The sequence below is a fragment of the Elephantulus edwardii genome, unplaced genomic scaffold (assembly GCF_000299155.1).
Source record: "Elephantulus edwardii isolate Elephantulus edwardi_28Jun2011 unplaced genomic scaffold, EleEdw1.0 scaffold00017, whole genome shotgun sequence".
Lineage (NCBI taxonomy): Eukaryota > Metazoa > Chordata > Mammalia > Macroscelidea > Macroscelididae > Elephantulus > Elephantulus edwardii.
Window position 1 is genome coordinate 25,403,835 of NW_006399767.1, and position 11,662 is coordinate 25,415,496.

Below are 11,662 nucleotides of genomic sequence, written 5' to 3' on the forward strand. Positions count from 1 at the left end.
TTAACATTGTATTTCAAGATAGATCTAGAAATGGTCTTTCTAACTATGACTATGACCTTATTTTTCCTCACACAATATTTTTCAATATAATGCCTTAAATGCCTGCAGTGACTCCATATTATATACTTGAATAATATCTTAAGTCTCCATTTGTTGTTGTTTTATATGAAAAAGCACGAATGTTTCAGGAATTTGCATGTCATCCTCGTGCAGGGACCATGCTAATCTTCTCTGTATTGTTCTAATTTTTGTACATATGCTGCCAACACCAGCACTCTATTTATTTTATCATTTTAAACTATGCAGATAGCTGAGCTGCCATCACAAAGGCACACAGTTCAAATCTGCCAGCTTCTCTGTGGGGAAAGGACATTTAATCTCCTCCCATGCAATTCACTCTGAAAACCCGCTTTGAGTCGGTTCAACTCGATGGCCCAGCAATAACCCATTTTCACAGTCCGTAGTTCAATTAAACTTACATAAAAAAGCACTATGAAAGAGCATAAGTCTGAAACTCATCAAATCAGATTTGCCAAATTAATTTTAACACCAAACTTAAAGGGTTTTTTCCTTTTGTTTTCTGAGACCTTTACATTTTTAAATATAGGGAAGGGATAGGGAACTTGGTTTTATCATCACTGTAATCTACTTAAAGTAATGGTTTATAATTAAATCTGGGAACCCTCTGGAGGGTCAGCTATGAGTCAGTTCCAACTTGATGGCAAAACAACAAGAACAACAAAAACAATGGCCCATTTTCACATTCCATAGTTCAATTAAACTTACATAAAAAAGGACAATAAAAGAGCACAGCTCTGAAACTCATCGGGTCAGAATTGCCCAATTAGTTTTAACACCAAACTGAAGTTTTTGTTTTGTTTTCTGAGACCTTTACATTTTTAAATAAAGGGAAAGGATAGGTAATCTGTTTTTATCATTGCTTTAATATATTTAAAGTAATGGTTTATCATTTTCTATCACATTGAATATATATCAAAAATCCTAACATGATCCCTAAAGCTTTTAAGAACCTATGATTTATTCCCTCCTCCCTTATTCTCTGGGCTTCGCTGAAATCTTTTCCTCTGTTTTTATAATAAGTTCATCAATTCTTTCAACCTTATGTGCATGGTATTACCTTTACTTGAAAGGTTCCTAATTTTTAGTCCAAATTCATGTACAACACACTATCCCGCTAGCTCACATCATTTAATTTCTTGTCACCTGGGTTTGCTGTGAATTTCTGCTCTAACAGGAAGGTCACATGAGTCATTTTACAAAGAGAAATGCATTTTCTCCCAGTTAGGAGGAAAGAACTTCAAATTCCAAATGCTCGATCTAAGGAGAGACTTAGCCTGTGCTGGCTCTGGAGGAGGATTGCCATTTGCCCTTGAGCTTCTCTTCCGTGCGGATCTCCCTGTGGCCTGGCTTCTGTCTTCCCACACCCTCTGCTCCTTGCACCTCTGGTTGTTCCATCTGCTGTTTCACTTTCATTCTCTTTTCCCAGGTCTTTCCTCTGGCTCCTGTCACTGTTCAGGAGAAGCAGGTCCCTTACTTCATGAAAAGATGGCACACTGACTGACATTTCCTTCTCTTTTGTTGTGATTTGAGTGAAAGTTTACAAAACAAATTAATTTTTCATTCAACCACACATACACATTTTATTCCATAATATTCTTTTTCCTTTGTGTTGGCTTCTGGATCCTCTAGCTCTATTTGCAGACATCAGGCTCTTGTCATTGGTGACATTACCTGATACAGCTGATAATCTAAAATGTTATGACTTCTGTGCAAAATTTAGTTCATAGAGACAGTCAAACATGTAAACTATGCTTACTAATAAAATTGGGAACATTTCTGTGAATAGAATAATCTTATCTACATTCATCATCCAGCTAGCTTCCTCCTTCTTCAGAATTGAGTCAAGGTGAATTCACAGTTCACATTAATGCAAATAGCCACCTCAGAAAAAAGCAAATCCCTTGTTCCTCCACAGGAAAGAACAGTTGCCCCTTCTTGTTTATATTTCTTAAGTATACTGCAATCCAGTGTCTGTTTAAAGTAATTGGTGGGAATTTGGAATCCAAGCAATTTGGAATTAATCTCTTAAAATGGTGGCTAATATGGTGGTTGATGATAGCTATTGGCTAAAACACAGCGATAATTTTTTTTACTTTATTTCGTATCAACAGGTTTGTACAGAATAGAATTAATTTAATATATAAATAATTTAACATACATAATATAATTAATATAACATAAAATAACTTAACATAATATAATATGTGTGGTGTCAAGATTGGTGGAAGATCTATCAACAACCTGCGCTATGCAAATGACACAACCCTGCTTGCTGAAACTGAGGAGGACCTGAAGCGCTTGCTGAACAGGATCAAGGACTGTAGCCTTCAGTATGGACTGAGCCTCAATGTGAAGAAGACAAAGATTCTCACCAGACCCAACTGGCAGCATCAAGATGGAGGTTGAAGAGATTGAGATTGTTCACAGCTTTAGTTTGCTTGGCTCCACAGTCAACATTCTTGGCACCAGCAGCCAGGAAATTAAAAGACATATTGTGATGGGAAAGTCTGCTGTTAGGGACCTCTCCAAAGTACTGAAGAGCAATGGTGTCTCTCTGGAGACTAAGGTGTGTCTGATACAGGCCATGGTCTTTGCAATAACTTCTTATGCATCAGAGAGTTGGACAGCAACTAGGAAGGACAGAAAGAGAACTGATGCCTTTGAGGTGTGGTGCTGGAGAAGAGTATTGAGTGTACCATGGACTGCTAAGAAAACAAACAGATTCATCTTGGAGAGGAATAAACCGGGCTGCTCCTTGGAGGCAAGGATCCTGGGGCCTTGTCTGACATACTTTGGACATGTTGTAAGGAGAGACTGGTACTTGGAGAGGGACATCGTGCTTGGGAGCGTGGAGGAGGGAGCAAGAGGGGAAGGCCCTCTATGAGGTGGATTGATTCAGTGACTGGGGTAATCAGGATGGGTGTATCAGAGACAGAGAGAGTGACACAGGACAAAGCAGAGTTTAGGGCTGTTGTACATTGGATTGCTACGAGTCACAAGCAACTCGACTGCACAAAACAACAGCAAGAACAGTGCCAAGGTTGTTGAATGTGGTTCTGAGTTAGCGAAAAAGACAATTTCCATCTTTTTTCTATCATGATGTTGCCTATTGGACCTGTGATGTGGATTTTTGTTTTCTTGATGCTGAGAGGTAATCTTTCATTTTCTCCCATTTCAGTTTGTCTCTGATGAACATAAGTCACTGATACAAAGAGATTTAGAAACCAGCCAGGGTTCCTATCTCTGGTTACCCATACTTTCCCTTTTAATAAACTAATGGTCTAGTAAAATATTCCTTTAAGCATAACGGATTTTGCACTTTTCTATTAATATTCCTTTTTCTGCTTTTATTTTGATGAAAATACACACAGTACAGCAAAAAAATTCAGTGACATTAGCTACTGTTCTCTTTCTTTTGGGAATTAGAACATCTTTTCTCTAATACAGGACAGCTTTTTACCCTTTCTCACCAAACATTACAAATATTCTTTGTTTATGTTTCAGAATCCAGAATCAATATAGAACTTTTCCCCACAGAAAGAAATTTTTCCTGGACTAAGAATTTTAAAAGACATAATGTTGGCCAATTTCCTGTGTAATTTTTTATTGACTTCATATTTAGCATTGACTTTTTCACCATAGACCTTTCACATAGTTCTCACCCAGAGACTATTTTGTCTCCCAGGAGGCTCTTAGCAATGCCTGCAGACACTTTCATTTATCACAGCTCTTGAGATATTGCTGGTTTCAGGTGGGTTGTTGTTGTTGTTAAGTGCAGTCAAGTCACAGACGACTAATAGTGACCCTATGAAGAACAGTCCTCAATGCTTGGCTCTCTTTCATCCTCTCTCCAGGTTCATAGGGTTTCTGGAGGCAAGCTATTATGGAAGTGGATGCCACTCCTCCTTCCTAGCTTGTTTTAAATGGGGAGCCCCACAGCACACTGTCTGCATTTGGTAAGCAACCATTAACGAATTTGACACATCAGTGTTACAGTGTTCAGCCTCACAGCAAGCACAAGTTACCGCTGTACGGCAAGTGGACACCAGGCTATACGACCTAGAGGAATATTTGAACAAAATCAGTGAAGACAGGCCCGAGGGCCGTGGATTAAAAGTCACCCACTTTGGCTTGGTAGCATTGCTTGATGTTAAACACTTTATAAAGCTTAGGAGGTTTTCTGTGCACTTCAAGGAATTTATTCAGTCCAAAATGACAATGTGGTCAAGATTGAAAACTCTAGCTTGCACTGTGCTACCTTGAAATTTCGATACTCCCATGTTACACAAACATATATTTCTCGATTCATTTTTTTGATGGTTTACTTTAGCTTGTTCCTTTTACAAAATAATAGAAAGTTTACCACTTTCTTGTTTTCATTCAGTTAATGCCAAATCAATTCTTAACTATCTTTTCTGTCCTCTGTAATGGTTTTCCTTTCTTTGTCATCACCATCTCTGCTTGCTTTCAACAACTTGCCTTTATAGTGTTGAGTCATAACCTACAAGTTTTTGAGTATTCAGGAAGCTCTTGTGGCTAAGTGTAAGAAATTTCACTGCCAATATGAAGGAAGGTAGTTCACAGCCAGTAGCTCCTCTGGGGGAGAACATGGTCAATTTCTTCCTGTAGGATTTACTGCCTCTTGAAAATTCCCCAAACCTGCTGCAGTGTCAGCTATGAATTGGTTCTGATTTGATGGTACATAAAAACACAACAACAACAACAATCACATTTCCTAATGTTGTTGTTATTATGTGCTGTGAAGTCACCTGTGACTTGTAGTGACCCCATGTACAACAGCTCTGAACCCTGGCCTATCCTGAGCCACTCTCACTCTGACACACCTACTCCCATTACCCCAGTTACTATGTCAATCCATCTCATCCAGTGTCTTTCTTTCCTGAGCTGTCCCTCCACCCTTCTAAATATGAAGTCATTCTCCAAGGACTGGTCCTTCTTTGCAACAGGCTCAAAATATGTGAGACAGAACTTCAAAATCCTTGCCTTCATGGAGTAGCTTGGTTTCACCCTCTCCAGGACAGACTTGTTTGCTCTCTTGGCAGTTCATTGTATGTTCGTTCAATACTCTTCTCCAATACCACAACTCAAAGGTATAAATTCTTCTATAATCCTTATTCATTTTCTAGCTGTCTAATGTATTGGAAGTAATTGCAATGATCAAGGCTTGGATCAGGCACTCCTTAGTCTCCAGATTGGCATTGTTGCTCTTTAGCCCTTTGGAGAGATACTTGACAACAGATTTTCCTAATGCAATTTCTCTTTGGATTTCCTGACTGCTGGTGCCCTGAGTGTTGATTGTGGAACCAAGTAGGCTGATATTGTTAGCAATCTCAATATCTTCTCTGTCTATCATAGTGCTAATTGACCTACTGATTAGAATCATTGTTTCTTGATAATGAACTTCAACCAATCCTGAAGACGCAGTCTGTGACCTTCTGCAGCAAATGCTTTACATTCTCCTTAGTAGGATGCTAAGTTGCATCATCTGCATAACATGGGTTGTTTTAGAGTCTTCCTTCAATCTTGATGCTACGTTAATCCTCATAATATCCAACATCTCAAATGATCTCTTTCGTGTATAGATTGAAAAGACATGGGGAAGGACAAATCTCTGATGCAGTCCTTTATTGATTTTGGAACCATGCAGTGTTTCTTTGCTCTATCCTGACAACTGCTTCTGGGTCCAAATAACAGGTTTCACATGAGCATAATCAAGTGTTCTGGGATGCCCATTCTTTTCAAGGTTAGCCACAATTTGTTGTGACCCACATAGTCAAATAAATGCCTTTGCACTGTCAATGCAACACAGATAGACTGTGTTGTACTCTGCTCTCAGCCAAGATCCATCTGCTATTGGCCATAATGTCTCTAGTGCCACAACATCTTTGATACCCAGCTTGTATCTTGTAGTTCTCTGTTAATTTCCTGATGCAGTCGTTTTAAAATCATCTTCAGCCAGATTTTGCTTGCATATGATATTAGTGATTGTTGTTGTTGTTGTTATGTGCCATCGAGTCGCTTGCGACTCATAGCGACCCTATGTACAAGAGCTCTAAACGCTCTTCTATCCTGTGTCAACCTAGCCATCTTAAACGCACTTATTCCCACCGCTCCAGTCACAGAATCGATCCATCTCATCAAAGGTCTTCCTCTCCTTCGCCGCCCCTCCACTCTGCCAAACATGATGTCCCTCTCCAAAGACCAGTCCTTCCTTGCAACATGCCCAAAATATGTCAGACGAAGCTTCAGAATCCTTGACTCCAGGGAGCATTCTGGTTTCACCCTCTCCAGGACAAGCCTGTTTGTTCTCCTAGCAGTCCATGGTATATTCAACACTCTTCTCCAGCACCACAGTTCAAAGGCATCAATTCTCTTTCTATCAACCCTATTCATTGTCCAACTCTCTGATGCATAGCACATATTTGCGAAGACTATAGCCCTTATCAGGAGCACCTTAGTCACCAGTCTGATGCCGTTGCTCTTCAGTACTCTTGAGAGGTCCCTCACAGCTGACTTTCCCAGTACAATTTGTCTCTTGATTTCCTGGCTGCTGTTACAAAGAGTGTTGATTGTTGAGCCAAGTAAACTAAAACTGCTAACTATCTCAATCTCTTCACCATCCGTACTGATGCTGCCAGTTGTCCCAGTGGTGAGAATCTGTGTTTTCTTGATGTTGAACTTCAGTCCATATAGGAGGCTGCAGTCCTTGATCTTCTGCAGTAAGCGCTTCAGGTCCTCCTCAGTTTCAGCAAGCAGGGTTGTGTCATCTGCGTAACACAGGTTGCTGATGATTCTTCCACCAATCCTGATGCTACATTCCTCTTCATATAGCCCTGTGTCTCAGACAATCTCATCTGCATACAGATTGAAAAGGTATGGAGACAGAATACATCCCTGACGAACCACCTTCTTGATTTTAAACCACGTAGTGTCTCCTTGCTCTGTTCTGACAACTGCCTCTTGGCCCAGTTATAAGTTCCACATTAGCACAATCAAATGTTCTGGGATTCCCATTCTTCTCAGAGTCAGCCACAGCTTGTTGTGATCCACACAGTCAAAAGCCTTTGCATAGTCAATGAAGCACAGATAGACATTCTTCTGGTATTCTTTGCTTTCTGCCAAGATCCATCTAACATTAGCTATAATATCCCTAGTACCACGACCTCTTCTAAGTCCAGCCTGTACATCTGGCAGTTCTCTGTTGACATATTGTTCCAAACATTTTTGGATAATTTTCAGCAGAATCTTGCTTGCATGTGATATTAATGATATTGTTCGATAATTTCCACACTCTGTTGGGTCACCTTTGTTTGGAATGGGAACAAATATTGATCTTTTCCAGTCAGTGGGCCAGCTGGCTGTTCTTCAGATTTCTTGGCCAGCACGCACCCTGAAGCATTGCCAGAAAAGATTTTTGCAAGTCGGGGAGGAGAGAGGCGGAGTTTTGCTGATCTCCAGATTTTAGTGATATTGTTCAATAATTTCCACATTCTGTCAGATCACCTCTTTTTGGAATGGGACTAAATTGGACCTCTTCCAGTCAGTTGGCAAGGTAGTTGACCTCCAGATTTCTTGGCACAACGTGGTGAACATGCACAGGGCTGCATGTGTTTGTTGAAATATGCCAGTTGGTATTCCATCAATTCCTGAGGTCTTGTTTTTTTTGCCAGTTCCTTCAGAGCACTTTGAACTTCCTCCATCATCACCATTGCTTCTTGATCACATGTCATGAATTCTTCTTTGACAGACACTTCTTTTTGGTATGGTGACTGAATACTCCTTCCATCTTCTTTTACACTTCCTGGACCATTTAATATTCTACTGACAGCATCCTCAAGTATTGTAAGTTGAAGCTTGAATTTGTTCTTCAGTTCCTTCAGCTTAAGAAATGCTGAGCAAGTTCATAACTTTTGATTTTCTGACTCCAGCTCTTTGCCCATTTCATTTTTTAATATATTGCTTTGTCTTCTAGATCTGCTCTTTGAAATCCTCCTTAACTTTCTGAGTTCAGCTCCTTATCTCTTTCTTCCCTTTGTTTGGTTTCTTAGCATTCTAGTGTAATGGTCAGAATCTCTTCTGACTTTCTGACACCATCTCGGTCTTTTCTTCCTTCTTTATCTTTTTAATGACATTCTTCATGTATGATAATCTTGATATCATCCCACAGCTCTTTATTCATTAGTGTTCAAGGCCTCCAACCTGTTCGGGAGATAGTTTTAAAATTCATTTGGGATAGATTCAAGATCAAATTTTAGTTCTTGCGGATTTGTTTTAATTATCTTCATTTTGAACTTGTCTCTGAGCAGTTAATGATCTGTTGCACAATCAGCTGCTGGCCTAGTTTTCATAGTTGATTTTGAGCTTTTTAAACAAATCTTTCCACAGTGTAATAAATCTGATTGCTGTGCAGACTATCAGGTGAGGCTCATGTATATAGTCGTTATTTGTATGTGTTATAAAATATATTTGCAATGACTTAAATCATTGATTGTTCAAAATTCTATGATTTGATCTCTAGCCTCGTTTCTGTCACCAAGTCCATGTTTTCACACTACTGCTCTGTTTCTTGCTTCCAATCTTTACATTCCAGTCACCATTAGTACCAATGCATCTTGGTTGCACGATTTCCAACTGCAAAATTTGGTAGAAATCTATTTCCTCCTCTTTCTCTCTGGTTATGGGTGCATATATTTGAACGATTGTGGTATTATCAGGTCTTCCTTGAATGTGCTTGGATATTATCCTTTGCTCGCCACATTGTATTTCAAGAAAGATCTAGAAATGGCCTTTTAAACTATGACAATGACTGCTTTCCACACACAGTATTTTTCAATATAATGCCTTAAATGCCTGCAGTGATTCCATATTGTATACTTGAATAATGTCTTACTTCTCCATTTGTTGTTGTTGTATATGAAAAAAATATGGAATATGTCACAAATTTGCGTGGCATTCTTGCCCAGGGGCCATGCTAATCTTCTCTGCATTGTTCCAATTTTAGGACATGTTCTGCTGAAGCGAGCACTCCATTTATTTTATCATTTTAAACTATACAGCTAGTTGAGTTGCCATCTCAAAAGCACACAGTTCAAATCTGCCAGCTTCTCTGTGGGGAAAGGACATATAATTTCCTCCAGTGTAATTAACTCTGAAAACCCGCTATGAGTCGGTTCAACTCGATGGCCCAACAATAACCCATTTTCACAGTCCGTAGTTCAATTAAACTTACATAAAAAAGCACCACGAAAGAGCATAAGTCTGAAACTCATCAACTCAGATTTGCCAAATTAATTTTAACACCAAACTTAAAAGCTTTTTTTCTTTTGTTTTCTGAGACCTTTACATTTTTAAATATAGGGAAGGGATAGGGAACTTGGTTTTATCATCACTTTAATCTACTTAAAGTAATGGTTTATAATTTCCTATCATACTTAATAGAAATCCAAAATCCTAACATGATCCCTAAGTCTTTTAAGAACATATGATTTCTCCCCTCCTACCTCATTCTCTGGATTTTGCTGAAATCTTTTCCTCTGTTTTTAGAAGTTCATCACCTCTTTCATCCTATATACATGGTATTACTTTTACTTGAAAGGTGCCTCACTTTTAGTCCGAATTCATGTACACCCCACTGTCCTGCCTGCTCACATCACTTAAATTCTTGTCACCGGGCTTTGTTGTGAATTACTGCTCTAATACGAATGTCACATGAGTCATTTTACAAACAGAAATGTATTTTCTCCCAGTTAGTTAAAAATCCAAATGTTTGGTCTAAGGGGAGACTCAGCCTCTGCTGGCTCTGGAGGAGGATTTCCAGTTCCCCTTGAGCTTCTGTTCCGTGGGGATCTCCCTGTGGCCTGGCGTCCGTTTTCCCACACCCTCTGCCCCTTGCTCCTCTGGTTGCTCCATCTGCTCTGTTACATTTTCATTCTCTTTTCCCAGGTCTTTCTTCTGGTGTCCTGTCACTGCCAGGAGAAGCAGGTCCCTTACCCCTGAGCTCTAGCACTTCATGACAAGATGGCACACTGACATTTCCTCCTCTTTTGTTGTGATTTGAGTGAAAGTTTACAAAACAAATTAATTTTTCATTCAACCATCCATACACTTTTTATTCCATCATATCAATTTTATCACCTGCCATGTAATTACACTCTTCTCAGTACAACCCTGCAATGCCCTCGTATACCTCACCTGAGATTGATGGAAAGCACACACTGGGAAAGGAGTTGGAAGTCAGGTGGCTTGAATTCAACATCTGCACCTGGAAAGGAAGATGGGCGATCTCCTCCCAGTAGATTTACAGCCTCTGAAAACCGGCTGAAAGGTCAGCTGTAAGTGAGTCCTCTAGAGGGCGATGAGTGATTATCCCAATACTGTGTCATCAACATAACAGGGCGGCTGTTCCTAAATGATTTTATAGGTTCAAGAGTGTGTGTGTGTGAGAGAGAGAGCGAGAGAGAAGAGAGAGGAGGAGAGAAAACAGAATTCACTCTACAGCACCTTCTGAAATCCCCGTTATTCTGTGATTGCATCCTTCTATATCACATCTCTCTCTTGTGTTGAAGAATTCTACATACTACAATTCTTCTTTTTTTAAAACTCTTCTCCCTGGTGACTGAGTGCATCACGGGAAATGCTCCTAATGGAAAACTCAGTTCAAATTCATTCTCCACTGAGGGTCTGAGAAGCTCAGTTCTTCCTTCAGGTTTGACATTTTCCGAAATCCTATGCTGAATGCTCTGAATCAGAATCCCCTTCAACATGGTGGGCTGGGTTTCTGGTTTTTAGTATAAATGCTGTGTGTTTTTTACTTTTATCCATTCTAAACCAACAAAAATCCCCAACTCACTGCACTCAAGTAGTAACTGACTTTCGAGGCTGTAAATCCCGCGGGAGGAGATGCTCGGTCTTTTGTCCGGGAGCCGCTGGTTTATTTAATTTTAGTGAAATCTGAGTTTAGCCCTACCTAACCTCCCCCAGGGTCTGAGATGACAGGAGTTTTCTGAGCTTCTCTCCTCTATTCCCAGCAGGCAGCCCAGGGCTGAGCCGGTCAGACAGAGGCCTGGAATGCAGGAGCAGGAAGAGCAGGGCAGGGGCAGGGCAGGGGCAGGGCAGGACAGGAGGTGTTGGAGGGCTGCAGGCTTCATGGTCCTCACCTTGTCTCTCTGTCCCTGTCTCTGCAGCACATTTCCTGGTGCAGGGTAAGGCTGAGTGTCATTTCACCAATGGGACGGAGCGGGTGCAGTTTGTGGCGAGATACATCTACAACCGGGCGGAGGTCGTGCGATTTTACAGCGATGTGGGTGAGTTCAGGGCGGTGAAGGAGCTGGGGCGTTCAATCGCCAAGGACTGGAACAGCCGGAAGGACTTCATGGAGCAGACGAGAGCCGCGGTGGAGACATTCTGCAAACACAACTATGGAATCTTTGATAAATTTCTGGCGCTGCAGCGAGGTGAGCGCTGCTGTGGGTGCGGGAGGAGGGGACCCCCAGCTGTCCCGGGGTCACTGTGGGGGAACACAGGGGGACAAGGGGCTGCAGTGACGGGGCTGAGATGGGGA

The 11,662-nt window shown here is 40.8% G+C and overlaps 1 protein-coding gene across 1 annotated transcript in view; it reads left to right on the plus strand.

Annotated features, from left to right (window-relative positions):
* Nucleotides 1–11,662, plus strand: part of LOC102854204 (DLA class II histocompatibility antigen, DR-1 beta chain-like) — a 58,229-nt gene that overhangs the window by 13,214 nt on the left and 33,353 nt on the right. The window contains exon 2 of the mRNA XM_006882178.1: nucleotides 11,286–11,555. Within this exon, the coding sequence (XP_006882240.1) occupies nucleotides 11,286–11,555 (270 nt within the window). The remainder of the gene's footprint in view (nucleotides 1–11,285; nucleotides 11,556–11,662) is intronic.